The sequence below is a fragment of the Mesoplodon bidens genome (genome assembly GCF_964165515.1).
Source record: "Mesoplodon bidens genome assembly, chromosome: 11".
NCBI lineage: Eukaryota > Metazoa > Chordata > Mammalia > Artiodactyla > Ziphiidae > Mesoplodon > Mesoplodon bidens.
The window spans coordinates 65,618,899-65,644,784 of record NC_138167.1 but is presented as its reverse complement, the minus strand read 5'-3'; the positions used below and the strand labels follow the sequence as shown (position 1 = coordinate 65,644,784).

The 25,886-nt window shown below is 39.3% G+C and overlaps 1 protein-coding gene across 1 annotated transcript in view; it reads right to left on the bottom strand.

The window, feature by feature from the left end:
- Nucleotides 1–12,582: 12,582 nt before the first annotated feature.
- LOC308625755 (uncharacterized protein) overlaps nt 12,583–25,886 on the bottom strand; it is a gene marked incomplete at its 5' end in the record, with an annotated part of 88,541 nt that continues 75,237 nt past the window's right edge. The window contains 2 exons of the mRNA XM_081250243.1: nt 12,583–12,871; nt 16,726–16,987. Of these exons, the coding sequence (XP_081106369.1) occupies nt 12,822–12,871; nt 16,726–16,987 (312 nt within the window). The 3' untranslated portion in view covers nt 12,583–12,821. The remainder of the gene's footprint in view (nt 12,872–16,725; nt 16,988–25,886) is intronic.

Genomic DNA, 25,886 nt, shown 5'->3' with positions numbered 1-25,886 from the left:
AAAAGAATCCCTAAAAGCTTGAGTCATTCCTTTGTCCATATGTGGGCTGGACAATTTGCTGTGTGAGGGTTTTTCAAGTGAAACAAGTTCTCACAGTTCTGTACTTAGAGGAAAATAAATACAAATTATAAGATTCCTGCAAAGAAGATGGTAGGAAGGGCAGAGGGCTGTTTCCCTTCTGCAAAACTTTTCTGTTTGCTGTAGAAGAGTGCTCGGAATGTCAACTGTCAATATTCCAGCCGGACAGAGATACAGTACTGACAGTCACGTCACGTGGTGGTAGTAACATTAACACATCACATTTCAACTGATTTGTTTAACTTTTTCACAGCAACTCCACACCCATTATTTCATCTGCACTTTGGGATAAAAGGAGCTAAATAAAAAGAAAACAATTTTTAAAACAGAAATCCAAAAAATTAATCTTAAAAAAAAAACGAACAAGCAACATAATCTGCCTACTGCTAGGATTTTGCATTCACCCTGAAGAGTATCAGCACAGCATCAGACTCAATGTGAAAACTGGTTTTAAAACAGGTTTCACAATTCTAAAAGTCTGAACTCCTATGGCAGCTTCAAATCCACTAATTTTTGTGCAAATTAGCAAAATTTCATAGATAGAGAACTAAAGTAAACTTTGAAAAGGTCTCTGTACACGTGAACATGATTTTCAAGTTGATGGAATCAGGGAAATGAAGGGTAATGATCTTAATTCCCAATAAAATAAAAACTCTTGCTTTTAATCATAACTCTCTAGCTAATTAACAAAAATTTAATGTGATCTACAGTCCATTAATCCACTCTAAAGGGACTTAATAACTGCAGTAGAGCAATATAGTTTATTCATAAAGCTTTCCCACCCACCACTGGCTCCCCAAAGGCCTTTAATGTTCATAATCAAGAGGAACTAGACAAGTTCTCATCCTACTTGACCTTCCTACTGGATTTGTCATGGTTTCCATACTCTTCTTAAAATTTCCCATTTCCTTGACTTCCTTTAAAAATCCTACTTTCCTACCTCTCTGACCTTTCCTCTCAGAATTCTAAATGGCTCCTCTTTCTCTGCCCCTCTCAGAACACCCCTTTCCCTTCCTCTTGTACATATTCTCCCTGGGCAACCTCGGCCTTTCTTAAGGTTAACCACCACCTACCTACTGATCCATATCAAGCCCTGCCTTTACTTGTACGCTACCAACTATGCATCTCTACGTGGCTTGGCTATCCTAAACTCAGTACGTACAAAAGCAAACTTCCAATATCATTGTTTTGCACCAACCCCTCAAGATACATTGCTTCCATTCGCCCTAACTTAGGTAACAGTACTCAGGTCCTAAACCATAAACTTAGACTCCCCTCCCTTCAGCCCCAAACATCTAAGTTTAATTATCTTATAACTTATTTCTCAAATCCATCCTTTTTGTTCCATCCCTACAACCAGTGCTTTATTTTAGGTCCCTAATATTTCTTGCCTGGAGTACAGTAACAACTTTTTATCGATAAAGACATTATAGAGAAGTTCAAACATACACAAAGGTAGAAAGAATGGCATAATAAGCAGCTTATGTACCCCATCACTTAGCTTCAAAATTTATCAATACATGCCTGCTTCCCCCAGCACCCAGCCAATACCGGATCACTCTGGAGCAAATTCTAGGCATCACCTAATTTCACCTTTATTCTGTAAACCCAGGAGATAAGAACTATTTTCTTAACATAACTACAATACCACTACCACACCTAAATTTTAAAAAAGTTCCTCAATATCATCAACTATCCAGTAGATGTTCAAATGTTCCCTCCTGTCTCATAAATTTTTTATAGATGATTTATTCAAATCAGAGTCCAACAGGGACAACATATTGCATTTCATTAATGTATCTCTCTCTCTCTTTTTTTTTTTTTTGGCCACGCCAGGCAGCTTGCAGGATCTTAGTTCCCCAACGAGGGATCAACCTCGGGCCCCCAGCATTGGAAGCATGGAGTCCTAACCACTGGACTGCCAGGAAATTCCCTCTTAAAGCTCTTTTAATCTATAGATTTCTACTTCCTCTTTTCTTTTCTTGTAGTTTATTTGTTGAAAATAACCAGACTGTTCCCCACATTTTGGATTTTGCTAACTGTATCCCAAAGGTGCCATTTAACATACTGCTCCATCCCCTTTATATCCAGTAAGTTAGGAGTTAGACTCATACAGAGTCATGACCCAATTCAGGTTCAAGTTTTTCACCAGAATATTTTGTAGGTGGTAGTGAGTACTTCAGCAGTAGCTTCTTAACTGTGCTCCTTCTCTCCAGCCTTTGCCTCGATTAAAAATCATCCTTCTTACCAACTGACTCTCGTTCCTCCTTCAAAACTCAGTTTAAGTGCTGCCTTCTCCAGAAAGCCTCCCTGATCACACCCTCCATGGATATGCTAAATACCCCTCATTCATGATCCTTCAGAGCCTGTTCCCAACTCTATTACTGCTCTTTACCACATGGTTTAATGCCTCTGTATTAACAGAGCTCACACAGTGTCTAACAGGTGACAGCATTCATAAATGTATGCCAAATGGAATGAAAAGCCCTATTTATCTCAGAAAATTCTAACAGCATGGGAAAAGTTCATAACAACAAAAGAATCCTTACCTACCCAGAAAAGGCAGGTAGTCTGCTACAACTTTCACTAGAACACGTGCCAATGTTATTACTTAGAAAACTACATGAGGAAGACTGAAATTATCCACAGTACTGAGGTATAGGGTTAACATAAAAAAGGACATCCACAATAATAACCTCAGGAATATTAAGTGCTAATGACAATGAAAATGCCCGAATTGTAGGGGATGAGTAGGAGGAACCAGAGAAACAGAGCACCTGGCTCACCTAACACAAACTAAGCATTGAAAGCTGTCAGCTTCACTAACAACTGATATCAATTCCTAGGACGGAATGTAGTACACACAGGTATACAAAATTAAGAATGCCTTTTTGTGATCTCTGTGGGATTTCAGAACACAGAAATGTAGTCTTGTTCCTATGTCCACTTCTGATTTGGGTTCTCACAAGTACATGCAGGAGTTTACTGAGGTTCAGCTCTACAAAGATCTAATCATCATATCGAAATTTTACAGGCTCCAACCAGTTAAGTCTCTCCCCCAGACAACTGGTATTGGCCAAAGTGAAAATACCCAAAAGATAACAAAACCCAACACCCAGACAAGTTGTTACAGGTCCTGGGCAGTTTTCATTTCCTGTGAACACAACCTACTATTGATGAGAAACCCAGTCAAGACCTGCAAACCTGGGAGGCTCACACATTACCACAGGTATGCTATTCCTCAGCCTCAGGACAGATGAAGTCTATACCTCCAGCTAACTTTCCAAAGGACGGTCAATGTTAAGGGCTATGATAGCCATAAACATAAACAGCCAGCTCATTCATTCAGCATGTCTGAAATACCGTCATTAATGCACGGTATCAACGCCAGTGGGGGCACAAAGTCAACGATGAACCAGACTGCCACTGCCTCTGTCCTCAAGGGCCTCATAATGAAGTAAGGTAGAAAATCTCTAACCAACAACTTAAAACAGAAGAAATGAAGTGCTAAGTAAAAGTACAAACAATGAGCTAAACAAACGTAAAAGAAGCAGCAGTTGGTTCTGGTTACCAGAGACTTGTATTGTTTCTTAGGGGAAGGATGATGTGAGCTGGCTCTTAAGAAAAACAGTCACCAGAGTTTATCAGTTTCTTTTCCAATTCCCAACTCCACACACTTGTATATCCATGAATCATAAAATAACACAGCCAAAAGAAACCCAGTCTTGACCTAATCCAGCCCCTTATCCAGAGAACTAAGATGAGAGACATGTAAGAAGCTCTTCTTTAAATTCCTGACAAGTGGTTCCCAGTCTGTTACTTGAGTACTTGTGGAAGAACCTTAAAAATGATCTTTTAGTGAGAAAGGAAATGAACTGGTCAAAAATGATGAAACAACTACACACATTTCGGGAAAGATTATTCCTCACTAATCGTCAAAGAAATACGAACTGAAATGAAAACATTTCAAAGATCACATCATCAAAGTCCTTTACAAATAAGACTATCAATGTTAGTAAGTGAAACTGGCACTCTAACAGGGTTGACATAATTGTAAATTGGTGGGCCACTCTGGAATGGAATGGGACAATATTTCTCAAGAACCTCAATTGTTAACAAGGCCTACAAAGGCCTGTGTGATCTGGCCCCTAACTAGCTACTTATTTCACATCACTTTCTCTCTCACTCTCTCCACTGACAGAATGATATTCTTTTAGCTCTTCTGTGCCAAGTTTTCCCCAGTGAACCCTTGCCTGTCCCAGACCCCTTTCCCCACCTCCTCCTCTCCCCAGTCTGAACACAGGCTATGCCCTCTTTGCTTTGTTGAGCCAAGCGCTCACTACTTGTGTTTTGGCTATCAGCCTAAACATCTCTCCCTCAAAGAGGCCTTTCCTGACCAACCTCCCCACCTCCCCACACACCTAAATTAGAACCATCACGGTGAGATTTGCTAATCTGTTTAACATCTTGTGCTTTTTTCCCCCTAAGCACTTACCAAAATTTGTAACTATGAATTGGCTTGTATAACTCTTTGTTTAATCTTTCTGTCTTTCACTAACTGTAAACTCCATGACAATGAGAACCTTATCTGTCTTGTTCCTTACTGTCTCTCCAATACTTGGCATACAGATAGTGCTCAACAGTCACTGAATAAATTTTTTCAATGTTAAAACGGTCAAATTCTTTAAGCCAATATTTTCACTTCTGAGGACCTCAATAACCTAAAATGCAGAAAAGGCTTTTAAAATGTTCATCCAAATATTAGTGTAAGTGTGAAAAACAGAAAATGATTCAAATGTCCAATCAGTGGGGAAATGAAATAAATGATGGCACAGAATGGAAGTTCTACACATATTAAAAGGCTACTTATAAGAAGTATTACAACAACTAAAAAATCTTAAGCTCCAGTGCTAAGTGAAAAAAAGCAGGACACATAATTGAGTCTATAGTATTAGCTCAGTTATTTTTAAAACATACATTTGGAAGAAAACTAGCGGGAAATAAACCATGTGCTAATAAGAATTTTCTCTGGGATAGGGGAGTTATTTGCGTGTGTGTGTTGTTTTTTGTTTGTTTCCTTCTTTCTTTAAGAGGGAGATTCTATCTGGTATCTGTTCTCCAGAAGCCTAGCACAACATGTGATGAATACTCAAGAATGGGAAATTGATTATCTCTCAGTACTGAGATGAAATAGGTTATGAAATTCTCTACATCACATTTTAAGCAGAATTGCTTAATGAACTAGCATGCTTAAGATTTGGGCATTTTCACATTGGCTAATCTAAAAAACCCTTGACAACCAGGCTTCCTGAGGAATATAAGTAACAAATCTTTCCTTTCCCCAAGAAAATAATGTAATTTGGATCAGAAACTGCCCACTCAAAATTTTTACTTCTCCCAGCAGTTAATTAGTACCTCCTGTGCAACACTAAAGCATGAAAGGATACAGTGTACTCTTACAGGAAAAAAAAATACATTATCTGCCCTTTCTTCCACAGACTACACATATGGAAAACAAATGAGTACTTCCCAAATTTTACACAAAGGAGAAAAACCTATGAAAGGGGAATGAGTTATGTCGAAGTGAACAGTCTGTCCTGTTCATTTCTCTTTACATAATTCTTCCCATTCCACCCAGCAAAGCAGATAACAGACACATACAAATTACATCTGTTATTTCTTCCAGAAAAATATTTGGGATCAGCAACAACAGTTAGAAAGCGAAAAAAATTTAAAAGATACCATAACAGCATTAAAACTTATGAAACCTCTGAAAATAAATCTAACAAAAGATATGTAAAACCACCACATAGAAAATTATAAAACCTCACTGGGAGATTTAGAAAATCTAAAAAAATGGAGAGGAAATTCCCTGGTGGTCCAGTGGTTAAGACTCTGTGTTTCCAGCACAGGGGGCAGGGGTTCAATCCCTGGTCAGAGAACTAAGATCCCACAAGCTGAGAGGTATGGCCAAATAATAATAAGTTCTTAAATAAATGGAGAAAAATACCACATTTGTAGCACAATATTCTAAAGATGCTCATTCTCTCCAAATTGGTTTACAGATTTAATGCAATTCCAATCAAAATCCCACAGTGATTTTAAAATTTATATGGAAATGCAAAGGGCTAAGAATAAGCCAAGAAAAAGACTCTTGGAAAAGGAAAAAGATGGGAAGACTGACTTCTCCCATAGAACAGGACTAACTACTGTTACCATAATCAAGACTGAGGTATTGGTACAAGCACAGACACACAGACCAGTGGAAACAAACAGGAGCTCAGAAACACACTCACACATAGGCAAGTCTCTGGTACATGAAAGGAGCTCTGCTGATCAGTGGGAAAGAAGATTATTTTCAATAAATAAGAATCTGGGACTTGCCTGGTGGCGCAGTGGTTAAGAATATGCCTGCCAATGCAGGGGACATGGGTTCGAGCCCTGGTCCGGGAAGACCTCACATGCCATGGAGCAACTAAGCCCGTGCACCACTACTGAGCCTGCGCTCTAGAGCCCACAAGCCACAACTACTGAGCCCACGTGCCACAACTACTGAAGCCCGCGTGCCTAGAGCCTGTGCTCCGCAACGAGAAGCCACCGCAGTGAGAAGCCCGCACACCACCACGAAGAGTAGCGCCGGCTCGCAGCAACTGGAGAAAGCCCTCATGAAGCAATGAAGACCCAACACAGACAAAAATAAATAAATGAATAAAATTTTAAAAATAAATAAATAAGAATCCATTTGGGAAAAAACATCCGGTTGGGCCTTACCATACCCCCATACAAAAAATTAAGATACAAAACTAACTAATTAGAAATCCTTAATTAAAAGATACCATAAAGAGAATGAGAAAGATAAATCACAGAGTGTGAGAAGATATCTGTAACACACTTAAGCAACAACAAACTAGTATTCAGAATATATCAAAGAACTCCTATTAGTTCTTTAGTAGAAAAAATAGGCAAAAAATGTCACTAGGCATTTCACAAAAGAAATCCAAATGGCTAGTACGTATAAGAAGAGATGTTTAACCTCATTAGAAAACAGTAAAATGAAAATCAAGAACATCATAAGATAGCTTCACATAACCAACAGAGTAGTAAATATTAAAAATCCAACAATTCCAAGTGTTGGTAAGGATATGGAGCAGTGGGAACTTCCATAAACTGCTGGAAGGTATATAAACTGGTACAACCACTTTGGAAAAGAATTTAATCTTACCTAGTAATTTTGTGTTACTATATATATGTATAGGAATTTCCATTCCTATGTATATATGCATGTACCCATGCGCCAGGATACATAAAGAACATCCACAGTAATATTGTAATAGCCTAACCCTGGAAACTACCCAAATGTTCACCAGAAGAATGGATTTTTTTAAATTATGGAATAATTTTCCATGGGAGCATTCACTATACAGTAATGAAAATGAATAAACTAAAGCCGTATGCATAAATGAATAGCACATTTACTGAACAAAAGAAGAATACAGAATCATTCCATTCATATAAACTTCAACTAAACTATACTGCTTAGGAATATATTTGTAGTAGGTAAAACAAATGATTTCAAGAAGTCAGAATAGTGGTTACTCCTATGAAGAAGAGACAGTGCTGTAATCAAAGACCATGTGGGAGGCTTCCTTGGGGCTTACAATGAGCTACTGTTGAGCTGAGTAGTGGTTACACAGTTCTTTGCTTTATGGTTATTCTGTAAACTATCATGATTTATGTACTTTTCTGTATGTATGTTATTATCCTCCCCTGCCCCCCACAAAAAAGAAAAAAAGACATGAATGGTAAAATATATATCACCAATCTAATACTGAGTTGGGGGGGGCAATTAGTGTAAGAAGCTTTTTCAGCTATGTAGATCTAATTTGAAATGTTCTGTCCCATTCTTCTCTAAGTATATTCATATCTGTTGGATCATGAACAATCTGTGATTCAGAAGTAAAGGTTCCTACAGGTGTAGATAAAAGTAATTTCTTGTGGGTGATATTTCAAGTTTTTATTTACTCAATCCTTGGTGGGTTGGAGAAAAGTACTTTCTCAATAATGAGAATGCAAAATACAAAAATTCAAGTCCTACAAAGTTCTCATCGGCTTTAAGAAACAAACATGGATTTGTTAACTAGAACACAAGAAGTGCAGGAGAGCTATCTAGGGGGTGCTAGGGGGACCAAGCAGGAAAAAGGAAAGGTAAATCTCACCATTTTCAAAAATTTTGCCTCGTATCAACCTCCATCTATGACCCCCAAAATTATCCCCCATAAACAGATGACTAGCCCCAAATTTAGTCTGTAGTACCTAAAGTGGGAAAGAAAAAAAAGAAATTTGGTATTGATTAGCTCTTATAAAAGAGCTAATTAATGGTTTGTTCATCAAAGGAACAGGAGAGAAGGCAAAAACTAGTAGCTATGGTCCAACTTATTCTTCTGTATACCTTTCAATGTCTTCCTCAGTGCCTCATTTATTGCAGGCACTTTATAGATACCTGCTGAATAATAATTTCCATACTGGTCACAGCAATGAACAGTAGCAAAACTGTAGGAAGGTACAAATGACTGACCTGAAATAAACGTTTAAAAGTCAAGGATAAAATAAAAGGCCAAGAATACAATCCCCAAAATGCCAGCTTTCTCTTAGAAACATTTATGAACTTGTCATACATTAAATGATCTAACTTTTGTCTATAATGCCTTCTGAGTAATGCATTCCATGTAATTACTATACACTGTGTCTTAAATCCATAATTCTCAAACGTCAAGAGGCACACCTCTTAGGATATAAGCAAGTCCTCAACTTATAAATGGATTATATTCCAAAAGTTCATTTGTAATTTGATCATTTGGAATATGGAATGTACTTTCCCACATGAAATATGAATTATGGCAAAATTCTCAGGCTTGCCCACAAAAGCCTGTAAGGTAACTGAAATGCAATATATTTGCAATGAGAAAAAGGAGTAAATGGTATTTCAGCTCCCATCCCAGAGGCTCCTGAAAATAAACCTTATGCAGTCTCAGCCAGTTCTGAAACTCATTCATACTTGAAAGACTTATCAGTTAGTATAAAGAAGGGGTGGATATGTAAGGAAAAGACAGCCAAAGAGCACTGCGCCATTAAAGGAAGAAGCAAAGTTTTCCATTATGACACATTCATTCAATGTGTGCCAGCTGGCCAAAGGGGATGGGGTTAGATCATAAGAGAGATTTTTCTGGACTTCTCCAAGCCCAGCCTGGAGAGGATCCAAAGGTACATCAATTTTACCTTTTAGACCTAAGTGCTCAGCCTAGAAGAAGACAGACGAGTAATATTTAAAAATACACCTTGAAACGTCTCTACCAACTTTTTCCAATTAGGCCAATAAAGGTTGGGTTAAGGTACCTCCTCTCAGTAGGGTTCCAACTTGCTCTGTTTAGGAAATAGAGGTATCAGGACCTTGACTGCCTATTGCTCCATAAGGACCCTTGCTCAATCAATGAATTTCCATATCAGATATGCCTCTAAATGAAAGAGATCTGAGAAGAAGTAAAACTTCACTCCACCTTTTCAACACGCAGTACACCATCCATGAAAAAGCACCTCGAACCCCAGGATTTACTTTGCTCTAGAACACCCCACTTTCCAATTCCATAATCCTCTTGAGGATTTTCCATTTCTGCTCTTACCTTTACCTACCTACTAATAACCATGCAAAGCAGACCCAGTGTAAAATATCATAATGATGTTCTTACCAGTACATCCAGCCTTTTTCTCCTTTTGATAGGAAGAAGCACCATTAAGGTGCACAAACAGAAGACCCAGTTATGGCCAGGAAAGCAATGCAATTAGATACTAACAACATGCCCCTGTCCAGACATTCACCTGCTGGCTGCTGGATGGAACAAAAAAGAAAACAGTAAGATGTTTCACCAGGGAAACAGCTCCTCTGCAAGTTGCTAGTTTTCTTAACTTGATCAATAATTCCTATTTTCTCCCTAAAACAACAGAATCTGATTTTGACACTTATTTTAATGATTTCTGCTAAGCAATTAGTATTTTGGGCCATTGACATACATTCTACCATATGAGGTATTTTTCTGTAGTCATCAAACTTCTTATAGATTATTTCTTTATTAAGCCCCTCCCCTCCCCTTCAGCATTATTCTAATACCAGTATTTTACCACTGTTTCCTTTCTAATGTTGAATAAAATTTCAATTCGGGGGGCTTGTTTTCGCCTGCCAAAATGGTAATTATGCTGTACAGACAGTTATGTTTGTCTGTCAGTTTCAAGTATCCACATTCTCTTATAAGCAAGATCACTATTAATCAATTTGGGGCTCCTGGCAGTTAGGAAACCATTCTAGCAACTGAAGAGGTTGGCTCTGACATAGCTTAAACTAACAGAGATAGATGATCTAGATCATAAGTTTTCAACCTGTGCTCTTTCAAGAGCTGCCTGAGGGGCAGGATGCCAAGTAAGTGGGGTTCTGCCTCCACCATACAGATTCCAGTCAATTGGAGCAGCTGTTTTACACACTGGACTTATACATAAAATTTCAAATTTACAGAGATCTTCAACTTTAAAAAAGTAGTTAAAACTTCTGGTCTAGGACTTCCCTGGCGGCACAGTGGTTAAGAATCCACCTGCCAATGCAGGGGACACGGGTTTGATCCCTGGTCCGGGAAGATCCCACATGCCACGGAGCAACTAAGCCCATGCACCGCAACTACTGAGCCTGTGCCCCACAACTACTGAAGCCCACATGCCCTAGAGCCCATGAGCCGCAACTACTGAAGCCCGCACGCCTAGAGCCCGTGCTCCGCAACAAGAGAAGCCACCTCAGTGAGAAGCCTGTGCACCGCAATGAAGAGTAGCCCCCACTCACTGCAACTAGAGAAAGCCCGCGTGCAGCAACGAAGACCCAACGCAGCCATAAATAAATAAATAAATAAATTTTAAAAATAAATGAATAAAAATTAAAAATTTTTTTAAAATACAGACTCTCAGGCCTCACCCAGATCTACAGAATCAGAATCTGCATTTAACAAGCAGCTTTGTTGATTGATTAGCACATTAGTTTCTGGCTAGGCACTAAGGATACCACAATAAATAAGACAGACATAATCCCTGCTTTCACAAAGCTTCTCATCTAGTCAAATATGATAACAAATAAGTAGATAATTATGCACAGGGTACTTAGGAAGAACACAAAGGGCAAACCCCTAACCTAAGTCGGGAGTCTAAAGAAGAAGTCCTGAAGGAAGCAGCACCTTACCCTGGTTCTTTTTTTTTTTTTTTTTTTAAATATTTATTTATGTTTTTGGCTGTGCTGGGGTCTTAGCTGAGGCACGTGGGATCTTCACTGCAGCACACAGGATCTTTAGTTGTGGCACGCAGGATCTTTAGTTGCAGCATGAGAACTCTTAGTTGTGTGGCATGCAAACTCTTAGTTGAGGCATGTGGCATCTGGTTCCCTCACCAGGGATCGAACCCAGGCCACATGCACTGGGAGTGTGGAGCCTTAGCCACTGGACCAGCAGGGAAGTCCTTACCCTGGTTCTTGACTAGAAAGAAACGTTAGCCAGAAGAAGAGGATGAAGGTCATTCCAGGAAGAAAAAACAGGACATGAAGTGGAACTAAGATGTGGAAATGTCTCTTGTGGGAAATCCCAAATATTTTATTGTGAGCGGGAAGAGATGAGAGGCAGGGCAGAAACTGGCTATGAAGGTTTGCCAAGATGAGGAGCATAAAGGGAGGAAATGGGGAACTGCTAACTGATTTCAAGCAGGAGAGCAGTAGCCTTATTTATGGTTTAGAAAGATCATCCTATTGGCAATAGGGACAAGATGAGAAACAAGGAGAGACCAGTTAGAAGGCCATTCTTGCAGTAATCCAAGTATGACATTATTAAGAGTCTGAACTAAGTGGCAGCTGTAAAGATGGCAAGAAAAGAATGAATTCAGCAGATATGACCATTGTGGAATTTATAAAAATTGGTGACTGGTGGCTGGGAGGAAAGATAAAGGAGATAGAAAGGAAATAAAGTAAAAAATTACTTCTAAAAATAGCATGTTATAATCTTTCTGGAGGACAATTTGGAAATAATGACTTCAAAAAATTAAAAACTTCATACCCAAACACGTTACTTTTGTGACCAGAAGGACACAATGTTCTTTATGTCCTTAACTTTTTATCCACTTCTGGGAGTTTGTCCTACAGTTACTTGCAACATTTATATACCAAGATGTTTACTGCAGTATTATTTATAACATAAAAAAATAAAAACAAGGTAAAGGTCTCACAGGAGACTGGCTAAATGTTGTATACACACAATAAAAATATCAAGCAGAGAAAAAATGTTTTCTAATATAGCTGAATGATATAGTAAAATCTCATAAAATAATATTACATGAAAATAATTTATACAGAGTATATATGTGTAAAAGTAAACGAATGAACAAATAAAAACTGATAGAAAATACATTAACTGCTGCCATTAGCTATCACTGAACCGTATAAACATAAGGGAATTTTCATTTTCTTTTTTCCTATACTTTATCTGATAATAAAACAAATAAAACCCTTAAAGTTTTCAATCAGAAAGAAAACAAAGCAAAGCAACCCCTTGGTCTGAACATCTGGGTAGAAGATGGTACCAATTTCTACAATGACGAATTCAGTAGGAACAGCGGTAAGATGATGTTTAGCTCTGAGCGTACTGAGTCTGTGGCACGTCCAGTGAAGGTGTTCAACAGACAGCCAAGCATATGAGTCTGGAGCTCAGGGCAGAGACTTGGCCTGGAAAGATAACATGGAATCAATAGCATACAATGGAGGTTAAAGCCAGAGTTCTGGGGGAAACCATTCAAGGTAAAGATATAGAGTAAGAAGTTAAGGAAGCTCTAGAGCTGAACACTGGAGAGTAATAAAATTTAAGAGGTGAGTAGAGAAAGATAGTAAAAGATCTGAGCAGAGAAGGGAGTGGCTAGAAAGACTGAGTTTTAAAAGCCAGTAAAGAGTAGTGTCACAGATGTCAGTGGAGGAAAGGTTTCAGCCAGAGGGCATGACCAACCATGTCAAACGCTACAAAGAGGTCAAACAGAATAAAGAGTACCTATTTGGTCTACCACAAAAAGAGCACGAATGACTTTGGCAATGGCAGTTTCTGAAGAGAGGTAGGGACAGAGGCCAGAATGCAGGGAAGTCTCTGGAATGTGGGAAAGTAGAGAGACAGTAACTGTAAACTACTCTTTCAGGAGCTTGACTTTAAAGCGAAGGTTAGATAATTGTCGTTGTTCAAAATGGGGGGAAAATCAGCTGATTTATATGGCAAAGAGCTGAGACAAAAAGGCTGAAGATACACCAACACCTCTGCCTCAACAGTAACAGCTGCCTTCTACTCCACTGAGACCATCACAGCTGTCAGCACCAATTTTCTCTACTTCCTGCCCAAGATACGACAGTTTTACTGTTTGCTGTCTGTCATCACCTTCACTGCCATTCCTCCCATCCCAGAGGAATGCTGGTCCCCACTCACGCTCAAGGCAGAGCCAATGCCTTTGGATCCCATCCTCTTGCATCTCCCAGGAACAATGTTCCATCAGTTATCCTTTCCAGCTTGTCCCTCTGGACTCTTTCCCCTTAACGTATAAATAAGCTGAACTTTCTGCCATCTTGGGTGAATAAGTAGAAATTATAAATGGGAAAAGAACACAAGAAAACTGCTTGAGTGTCCACTATTTCCCAAAATAAAAAATGCCTGAGTTTCTATTACATTTCCCACTACGTGTGTAAAACAGAGTTCTTGCCACAAACAAGTAAACCATTCATCTATTTACTCAACAAATATTTATTGGGTGCCCACTATGAGCCAGGAGTTGAAATACACTGTGAATAAAATAAAGTTTCTGGACTCATGAAATGTACTATACAGACAACAAACATATATACATACATGTACAAACACACACACACACATACACACACAGGTCATAATAAGTGCTTAGAAGAAAAACAAAGCAGGATAGAGAGTAATGGGAGGTGCTATTTTAATAAGATAGGCAGGAAAGGCCTCCCAGAGAAAATAACATTTGTGCAGGAACTTCAGTGACAGCACAAGTATCAAGCCCTGGGGCAGTAGCATACTTGATATGTTCAAGAAATAACAAGAAAGTAAGTGTGGCTGGAACAGAGTGAGCTGGGGAACAGAGGTAAGAAATCAGGTGATGCTGTTCATGGGTTAGCTGTGAGGTAATAGATTTAAGCTACAAAAAAAAAAAAAAAAAAGAAATCAGGTGAGAGGTGATACCAGGACCACGTCGTAAAAACTATGATTTCATCATAAGCCTCATGAGAAGATATTGAAGAGTTCTGAGAGGAGTGTGACAATGTCTGATTTCAGTTTCAAAGGCCCACTGGGTGGAGAATTCCAATTACAACACAGGGTGATGAAACACAAAGACAAAGGGCAACTAGGCAAACACAAAGAGGGACACCTAACACTGAATATGAGTGAGGACAGGCTTCTCAAAGGGAGTGATATCTGAACAGAATACTGAAGGACAAGTAAGAGTTAGCAAGAAGGCGGCAGGGTGGGGTTTGGGGAGGGCGGTTCCCAAATGGAGGGTACAGATGTAGAAAAGCCAGAGGAGCTTTGAAAAGGTTTGGTATTTCTAAACCCCAGTATCAAAGAGTCAAAAAATATTTTATAAAAATATACCACTGGGCTTCCCTGGTGGCGCAGTGGTTGAGAGTCCGCCTGCCGATGCAGGGGACACAGGTTCGTGCCCCTATCCCGGAAGATCCCACATGCCGCGCAGCGGCTGGGCCCGCGAGCCATGGCCGCGGAGCCTGTGTGTCCGGAGCCTGTGCTCCGCAACGGGAGAGGCCACAGCAGTGAGAGGCCCGCGTACAGCAAAAAAAAAAAAAAAAAAAAAAAAAAAAAAATATACCACTTATAATGTCTACCCCCCAAAAAGATACCAGGGAATATACCTAATAAAATATTTGCATAACCTTTATGGAAAAAATTATAAAATCTGTGGGTAGATATTAAAGACAGCCTAATTAATTGGAGAGATAAAACTAACTAATGGACAGGAAGACCCAATATTTAAAATGTATATTCTCCCCCTTAACCTATAAATGATATATTTCAAATCAAAATCCCAGCAAGAACTTCACAGCAGCATGATTCATAAGAGCCTCAAACTAATAAAACAAACTATATATCCATCAAAAGTAAAAATGGACAAGTTACATTCATAAAATGGATTGGTTATATAGCAATGAAAATGAACTATTGCCACACACAATTCAGCCCAAATGAATTTCAAAAACATAAAAGAAGCCACCAACAGAACACCATACAGCATGATTCCATTTATATCAAGTCTAGAAACAAGCAAAACTAACCTATTGTGTTAAAAGTCAGGATGGTAGTTGTCTGATCAGGAAGAGGGAGTACTGATTGGGAAGAAGCACAAGGGGTGGTTCTGGGGTGCTGGAAATATTTTATTTCTTTATTAAATAGTAATTATGCACAGGTGTAGGCACTTTGTTTGTAATAACAACCAGGATGCTTACAATTTGTGTTACTCTGTATCAACGTTATACTTCAATAAAATGAAAATATACTGATGTCTGCAATTTACTTTGAAATGTATCCAAAAAATAAGGTGGATTGATGGACAGTGGGATAGATAGATCTACTATAAAGAAAATATTATAAAATGTTAATGGTAGAATCTGAGTGGTGGATATAAAGGTGTGCAGTGTAAAACTCTCTATTTCATCATATGTTGGAATTTTTTCATAATAAAATGTTGGATGAGAAAACCCCAGTGGGTTTTCTTGTAGAACTTCACAAGCTGATTCTAAAATTATGGAAAAACAAAAGGGCAAGATTAGCCAAAACAACTTTGAAGAAGAAAAAGGCAAGGAGAGACCTGTCCTAACAGATGGCAACAGTAACTAAAATGATGTAAAGACACAGAGATAGAGAGACCAGTGAAACAGAACAGAGAGCTGAAAAACTAACTCCTATACACAGAGAAACAGAATAAAGCTGGCATTAAAGATCACTAGGGAAAGGAATTCCCTGGTGGTCCAGCAGTTAGGACCCCCCGCTTCCACTGCAGGGGGCATGGGTTTGATCCCTGGTCAGGAAACTAAGACCCTACATGCCACGTGGCACAGCCAAAAAAAAAGATCACTAGGGAAAAGAAGAAGTATTCAATAAATGATGATTCATAGATTAGATTAGAAGAAATTACAGAATACCTTAATAACTCACAGGGAAAATAAATATTGAACAATAAACACAAGTCGCTGAAGAACACATACAATATAGTTCTCCCTCTCCAATTAATATATGTATTACATAAATGTGTATATGGGTTTACAAAGCGAGAAATATTACATAGGGAGAAGCAAAAAAGTAGGGAAAAAACCCAGAAAGCAATTATGATAACCCAGGCAGGAAATGTTGGGCTTACAATGATCACCTAAACTTATCATTTCTCTATTTTATAAGAAATATTAAGATTATAAGAAACTTTCAAGAGACATAAAATAAAGTAAGGATCTATGACATTAGAAACATGAAGACCTTGGTTCAAATCCGGCAATTCAATAATTCCATATCTACTCACCATTCTTCCGCTCACTAAGTGGAGGCAAATTGGGATTCCTGCCAGGATGGAGGCCTAGGGTCAGCTCGGGCTGCAAGGAGAGCTCCTGCAGTTCATTGGCAACAGCTTCGCTTTGGGGGCTGGGTGCCGCGGACAGGGACACCAGCACTGGTTCATCATCATTTTCGCCAGCCCCTCCTCCGTCCAGCCCATTCACAGCAATGACGGAAGGGGGCAGGCACACTACACTGGAGAAATCCACCTTGGCTTTCGTGATGGCAACCTGGAAATGGAAGGAGAAATAAAAAGTTTAGTTATGGAAAAAAGACTATTCCACTGAGTACGTGCTGAATATTAATTATTATAAATTATAGTACTGGTGAGCTACCACTATTCTTTTGTTTTGTTTTGTTTTTTAGTTTTTGTTTTTGTTTTTTTGTGGTACGCGGGCCTCTCACTGTTGTGGCCTCTCCCGTTGCGGAGCACAGGCTCCAGACACGCAGGCTAAGCGGCCATGGCTCATGGACCCAGCCACTCCGCGGCATGTGGGATCTTCCCGGACCGGGGCACGAACCCATGTCCCCTGCATCAGCAGGCGGACTCTCAACCACTGCGCCACCAGGGAAGCCTGCTACCACTATTCTTAAAAGCTTTTTGTAAAGTAAACTAGCATCATTATTAAATTTTTACTATGCTCAGAGAGTGCATGAGATTTCAAGTCCAATAAGTGTCCTCAACTATATCACTCAGGAGGATAATGTATGACTGAAATAAAACCAACACACACACGCACACACACAGAAACACACACACACACACACACGTGTCTAGTGGGATAAAAGGAAATAGTGGTCAAGGAGAAATAGCTATGAGACAAATGTTACCTTCCAACTACTAAAGAAAAATATCTTGTGAAATAATACTTAATGAGTACAAGGTATTAAAGTATCATATTGTACCAACATAATCCAAGGGAGAAAATTTCTTTAAGAAAACAATCCCCAAGCCACTAGATTCCACAAAGAAATATAAATAGAGATGTCTGCTTGATAATGGATATTAGCTTAATTTTTTTAAAAAAATTTTTATACACTTTTTAAAGGTTACTTTCCATTTAAATATTGGCTATATTCCCCATTTTGTACAACACATCCTTGATCCTATCTTACACCCAATAGTTTGTACCTCCCACTCCTCTTCCATCCATATTGCCCTCCCCAACACTGGTAACCACTAGCTCGTTCCCTGTGAGTCTGCTTCTTGTTATATTCACTAGTTGGTTGTATTTTTTAGATTCCACATGTAAGTGATATCATACAGTATTTGTCTTTCTCTGTCTTACTTCACTTAACATAATACCCTCCAAGTCCATCCATGTTGCTGCAAATGGCAAAATTTCATTCTTTTTTATGGCTGAGTAGTATTCCATTGTGTACATATACCATGTCTTCTTTATCCACTCATCTGTTGATGGGCACTTAGGTTGTTTCCATATCTTGCCAATTGTAAATAATGCCGCTATGAACACTGGGGTGGCATGTATCTCTTCGAATTAGTGTTTTCTTTTTTTAGCTCAAATATTTTAACCCAACTGAATATTTAATCACAGGACCCAGGAATGGAATACTAAAAACAAAACACATGGCAACCCGAGAAAGAATAAGATCTTTAAAAATGAAAAAGAGGGCTTCCCTTGTGGTGCAGTGGTTGAGAGTCCGCCTGCTGATGCAGGGGACATGGGTTCGTGCCCCGGTCCGGGAAGATCCCACATGCCGTGGAGCAGCTGGGCCCGTGAGCCATGGCCGCTGAGCCTGCGCGTCCAGAGCCTGTGCTCCGCAATGGGAGAGGCCACAACAGTGAGAGGCCCACGTACCCCAAAAAAAAAAAAAAAGAATAATTTTTTTACAAATTAAAATGTAGAAACTGTTTATCTGAAATTAAGTTTACAAAAAGATATAAAAACAAATACTCATATAAAAATATTATACATGGAAAAAAAGACCATAAGGGAATTAACCAAAACACAAAATGGGTTTTGTTTGTTTGGACTATGAAAATTTTTACTTTCTTTAGTTTCCAAATTTTCTCTAAAACACACATATAGCTTTTATAATGAAAAAGCTATAATTCTTAATCTAAAAAGGGGACCTAGGAGTTCCCTGCAGACTTTAGTGAGGACTTTAATCTGCTTCAGATTAAGAAACCAACAAGGGCCTCCCTGGTGGCGCAGTGGTTGAGAGTCCGCCTGCCGATGCAGGGGATACGGGTTCGTGCCCCGGTCTGGGAGGATCCCATATGCCGCGGAGTGGCTGGGCCCGTGAGCCATGGCCGCTGGGCCTGCGCATCCGGAGCCTGTGCTCCGCAACGGGAGGGGCCACAACAGTGAGAGGCCCGCATACCGCAAAAAGAAAAAAAAAAAAAAGAAACCAACAAAATATTGGAAAGCCATGAAATGAAGGAAGGCACTGAAGACTAAAAGGACCATCACATTCTACCTTCATGTAAGGCTATAATGTGCCCAAACCTGACTGCAGTTCTGGTTGCTCTTCATAAAATGTAAAATGGAATGGAAAAGATCAGATAAGACCAATTAAGAAGGGGGGGTGACATTAAGGACAATAAAGACATTAAGAAGGATCCTCTACTCCAAAAATGCTGAAAGAAAGTGAGGCAAATTCAAAAATATATATATATATTAGGAACTCAATAATCTAAGAGGTAGTATGGGCAAACCTTGGGAAAAGAATTTTTTGAGGGTTTGAACAATTTTAGGAATTAAAAAATAACAAATTTTTACCAAGAAAATCCAGAATCTGAACTTCAAAGAATTTTTTCCCATCTTGCCTATGACTTACCATCATTTAAGCCATGTCTCTATGTGTACTGGGAAAAAACAACTGTTATACATGATTAATCCATCTGGCTTTTCCTTTGCCACTGACCCTGAAAGAGAATATTTGTTTTCCTTAACAGCAGCCTTTTCAGGCTAAAAAATTCAATTTTATGGGGCTTCCCTGGTGGCGCAGTGGTTGAGAGTCCGCCTGCCGATGCAGGGGACACGGGTTCGTGCCCCAGTCTGGGAAGATCCCACATGCCGCGGAGCGGTTGGGCCCGTGAGCCATGGCCGTTGGGCCTGCGCGTCCGGAGCCTGTGCTCCGCAACGGGAGAGGCCACAACAGTGAGAGGCCCGCATACAGCAAAAAAAAAAAAAAAAAAAAAAAAAAAAAAAAAAAAAAATTCAATTTTATGATATTTAACAATCCTTTGAGACCCAAACTCCTTAGTAGAGTCCTCAATACCCTTCCCCACCCTGAAACATATGAGCGTGCTCACACATACATGCGCACATGGATGATGGCACTGAGATGTGTTAAAAAAAAAATACCACTCTTAATTGAGTACTAAAGGAAAGCAGGAGGAGGATAGTATCAAAACTTCTGCCTTGGGCTTCCCTGGTGGCGCCGTGGTTAAGACTCTGCCTGCCAATGCAGGGGACACGGGTTCGAGCCCTGATCCTGGAAGATCCCACATGAACGGAACGATGAAGCCCATGCACCACGACTACTGAGCCTGCGCTCTAGGGCCTGTGAGCCACAACTACGGAGCCCACACGCCTAAAGCCCGTGCTCCGCAACAAGAGAAGCCACCGCACTGAGAAGCCCACGCACTGCAACGAAGAGTAGCCCCCGCTCACCGCAACTAGAGAAATCCCACGCACTGCAATGAAGGCCCAACGCAGCCAAAAATAAGTAAAATAAGAATAAACAAATTTATTAAAAAAAAAAAAAACTTCCGCCTTAAGACCTAGGAAAAGTAGCTTCACATACAGTAACAGGTTTTCAATAAACAGTTGTTAATACACAATGGAATATTATTCAGCTACAAAATGGAAGGAAATACTGACATTTGCAAAAACATGCACAGACCTTGAGGGCATTATGCTACGTGAAATAAATCAGACAGAAAAAGACAAATACTGTATGATCTCACTTATGTGGAATCTAAAAAACAAACGCATGGGGGCTTCCCTGGTAGCGCAGTGGTTAAGAATCTGCCTGCCAATGCAGGGGACACGGGTTCGAGCCCTGGTCCGGGAAAATCCCACATGCCGCGGAGCAACTAAGCCCATGCACCATAGCTACTGAGCCTGCCTTCTAGAGCCCGCGAGCCACAACTACTGAGCCTGCATGCCTAGAGCCCGTGCTCCACAACAAGAGAAGCCACCACAATGAGAAGCCCACGCACCGCAATGAAGAGTAGCCCCCGCTCGCCACAACTAGGGAGAAGCCCACACGCAGCAACAAAGACCCAACGCAGCCAAATATAATAAATTAATTAATTAATAAACCTCATAAAAAAAGAGATCAGACTTGTAGTTACCAGTTGTTGGGGTGGGAGGTGGAGGAATTGGATGATGGCTGTCAAAAGATACAAACTTCCAATTATAAGATAAGTAGAGTTAACACTGCTACATGGTATATCTGAAAGCTGTTGAGAGTAAATCCTAAGAGTTCTCATCACAAGGAAAAAAATGTTTTTGTATTTATATGAGATGATGACTGTGAACAAAACTTATTGTGGTAAACATTTCACAATATATGTAAGTCAAGTCACTACTTACACCTTAAACTTATACAGTGCTATATATCAACTATATCTCAATAAAACTGGAAAAAAGTTGTTAAATAATTATAGATTACATGAGTTCATATCTCTCATTAGAAAATGGAGAAATTTAACTGAGATGGTAACAACTGTGTGTGTATGCAGTAGACAGACCCTGCAAATAGTATTTGCACATTAACAGCCACTTGATAAATGCCTTTCTGAAAAAGACAGAAGCAAATGAAAGATATTTAAAGACAGTCTAGGGACCAAGACAGGCAAGTCTTGAGGAAAATCTGAACAATACAAGAATATGAAAAAATACAGAAAAATTAAGAATAAGATTTAGAAGTCAGGATAGGAACCAGCAAACCTCATTCCACTTAAGTACTCCAATTAAACTGCTGGGGTAGAATCATAGTTTCATGTAAAAAGTTCTTAACCAAACAGCAAAATCCCATTATTTCAGACTTCACTGATATCTGTGATACCATAATGAAGTATAAGATTAAGAAATATTTTATGCGGGTTTCCCTGGTGGCGCAGTGGTTGGGAGTCCGCCTGCCGGTGCAGGGGGCGCGGGTTCGTGCCCTGGTCCGGGAGGATCCCGCATGCCGCGGAGCGGCTGGGTCCGTGAGCCATGGCCACTGAGCCTGAGCATCCAGAGCCTGTGCTCCGCAATGGGAGAGGCCACGGCGGTAAGAGGCCGGCGTACCGCAAAAAAAAAAAAGGAAGAAAGATTTTATGCTACTTGAGGGAGGGGTAGGATAAAAGAGTGCCACCAATTTTATAGTGTTTACCAGATTAAGAGAAAAACTAAAATACTGCCTCATAATGCATAATTCTTTACACGATTACAAAAGAGACTAGCACATAACACAGTCAATGTTAATATGTAAATGTATATTTCTCATTTTTCCATTAAAAATGGCCTGGCAGGGCTTCCCTGGTGGTGCAGTGGTTGAGAATCTGCCTGCCAATGCAGGAGACACGGGTTCGAGCCCTGGTCTGGGAAGATCCCACATGCCGTGGAGCAACTAGGCCCGTGAGCCACAACTACTGAGCCTGCGCGTCTGGAGCCTGTGCTCCACAACAAGAGAGGCCGCGACAGTGAGAGGCCCGTGCACCACGATGAAGAGTGGCCCCCGCTCGCCACCACGCACAGAAACGAAGAAAGCCCACGCACAGAAACGAAGACCCAACACAGCCAAAAATAAATAAATAAATAAAATTAAAAAAAAAAAATGGCCTGGCAGTAGTGTTTACTGGATATGAGTTTTAGCTTTGCAAGATGAAAAAGTTCTAGAGATCTGTTGTACAACAGTGTGAATATACTTAACACTAGTGAGCTATACACTTAAAAATGATTAAGATGGTAACTTTAGTATCATATGTTTTTTACCACAATAATTTTTAAATGGCTTGGCAAGATCTCTGCTTAAGAAATAATTTACTAAACTAACTCATATTATTCATTGAGCTTGAAAGAATAAACTGTCTATTCTTTAAAGTGTCCCTTAATTTACTTTTCAGTAATTCAGAACAACCTTCCTCCTATTACTTTGAATTAGAAAATTATTATTATTGCTGAGATTTGGAGATCTGACATTCACATGTGTTACTGCTCCTAAAAGACAATAAAGATCCATCCATCACAATGATGTCATGATTTCGCTAATGAAGTTTGAAGTTAAACTGCACGTGTCTGTAATTCTGGTATGTACTTAATGCACATAACCAGTACTTCTAAAAAAAAGATTTTTTTAAAAGAAAATGTGGACTATGAGCCCTAAAAGAAAGTCAACCCAAGTCAAGTGCTAGGCGTAAAGAAAAAATGAAGAAGTTTAAAAAGTGATCTTTTTCAGAACTCATACATTTTTAATAGATTAAAGAAAGGAATATTAAATTCTGTAGTGACTTGGACCATGACTGTGCCTGCCACTGCCTGGAATGAAAGAAAAAGCAATTTGAAAAACTGTTTTACTGAGTGTTCCATTCAGAATTTATTTTAATAGCTTAGTAACTGATTAAGTTCCATATTTATAGGATCATTAGGGCTTGAAGAGGTCATTTAAAAATTTTACATACCTATATAGTTTACCAAACATTTTTACTGGGCAAATTATATGCTACAGTAGTATTTAATTTAAAGATTTCAAAAGTTTCAGGATATAGCCTTTCAAAATGCTAACATTAAATGGTATTACAATAAAATTCTTCCATAAAAAATTGTAAGGGGCAGGAGGAACAGATGAAACAAGAGAGACAGAACACTGGTAACTGTTGAAGCTGAATACTGGGTATATGGAGATTCATTATACTATTATTCTCTCTATATTGGTATATGTTTGCTAACATTCTTATAATGTTTCTTTAAAAAAATTTTTTAAATAAGATTCTTCCATAGGACAAAGTGAAGACTTGGTGAGACATAAAGCAAGGTTTCCTTAATCTTGACCTTAGAAAATAAGCCAAACAAAAGTCAAGTATAAGCACTAACAAAAGAAAAGACAGAATATTTAGCATGAAATACATACATTGGGAAGATTTATTTCTCTAGCAAACATACGACTTTCTACTCATTTTTAAATAGCCCACAGGAGAAAGTCCTAGTAAACTCTGACCATCTAGAGACAAGATCCAAAAATGTTGAGGAATCGCCATCATGCATTAAGTCTCCTCTACCAGTTCCTGAATATGCCTAAAGTCTTCTTTACTGTAAAACTTGCATGAAAAAGAAAAGCTGAAAGAGTAAAAGTCATCTCAGATTATACATATATTATTTAGAAAAATTAAAGAGTTATATCTCAAAATACTTTCTGAAATGTCTCAAAGGAAAGATAATTAACATAACCAAAAGAAAAAATCTGCATCATGTTTTAGTGTTGTAAATTTATAATTATACTGAGTCCAAAATCAAACTTTCTTTTTCATCATAGGATCACCAACTCCAATTTTTTGCCTGCTGATTCACATACGATCAGTAGCAGCCAGAACAAAAACAACATGGGGGCAGGGTCATCTCCCACAACCCATCTGTTTCCCTCTCTTGCTGGCTTGATTCCCCCTCATCTTTTCTCCACCCCACCCCCTTTTTGGGCTGCATGCCTTCTGCTGGTGCTGAGCGGCACATGTAACTAGACGCAATAGCACAAAATGTGTTAGAGAAATGGAAGAGCTCAGGCAGACAGCTGATAACTCTAAAAAAGTATATACTGACATGATTTTTTATTATGACCCATGACAAAGAGTTTCATACAACCAAATGACATTACTCTTCTGAAAAAAATTTCTCGTATAAAAAGTGGTTTTTTAATCAATTAATGAATCTTTTTTTAACTGTACAGATTTCTACTCTTATTTTCCTTGATTTATCTTCAACAGATAAACCAAAATCTTTAAAACTCTTACTGTCTAAGAATATATATATATATATATATATATATATATATATATATATATATAAATTTGACACAAAGGAATTTGAGAACAAGTATTTTCTGAGAGCTAACTATGTACTAGGTACTGCCCTAGATCCTACAGTGAAAGGTGAGGAAAACATCTAGCCTTGGCTAGCTAGCTGCCCTTATCTCTGTTACTACCATCCCCGTTATCTTCAGATGTCTTAAAAACTACTCAGGCTACAACAGATGGCAAAGAAAAGGCCTTTCTGCTCCCTCTTCATCTTAGAAGTCATCCAAAACCAAGGAGTACAAGAAACAGGAAAATATAAAATCTAACTCAAAATAACAGAAAGCACATGAAGAGTGGCACGGCAGATTAAAGATGACTACAAATTCCCTGACACTTCTCCCAGTGGTAGGAGGTCTATTTCCCCTCCTCTTGAATCTGAGCTGGGCTGTGACTGCCTTAACAATGCAGTACAGTGAAAATGATGCTATGCCAGTTCCAGGTCTAGAGTTTAAGGAGACTGGCAGCTTTTACCTTGATCTTTGGGAGCGCTGTACTCCCAGAAGTCCAACTGCTCTGATGGAGAGACCATAAGAAGAGGTCTCAAGACTACACTGAAAAGAAAAGGGATCTAGCTAAGACTAGCCTTCCAGACATCCCCACCAAGGTGTCAGGCCTGTATACTCCTGGACATCCCCCAGGCACGCCCAGTCACTTGCTGAATGCCACCACGTGGACCCAAGTTAACGAACACCATGTGGAGCAGAAGAACCCCCAAGCTAAGCCCCACCCAAATCCCTGACCCACAACACTGTGAGACACAATGAATGACAGCAGATTTCTTAACATCAACATGGGAAACTGACATAATAGAATATGCTTTCAAATTCTCAGGAAAAAACTTATTTTCAAATTGGAATTGCTTATATAGACTATCAATCAAGTAGGAAGGCATTCCACGTAACAAAAATCTTACCTCCCAAGTAATTTTTTTCAGGAAGCTCCATGGAGCTACAGCTTTTGCTCACTTCAGGTTTTCAGCGCCTCCTGATCATTTTACAGGGAATCAGTCATCCAAGTTTTTCCTCTTATCCCAACAAAACAGATAAAAGGTAACAATATAGTACTGCCTCTTCAATACCAACAGTACAAGGCCCTTCAGAGTA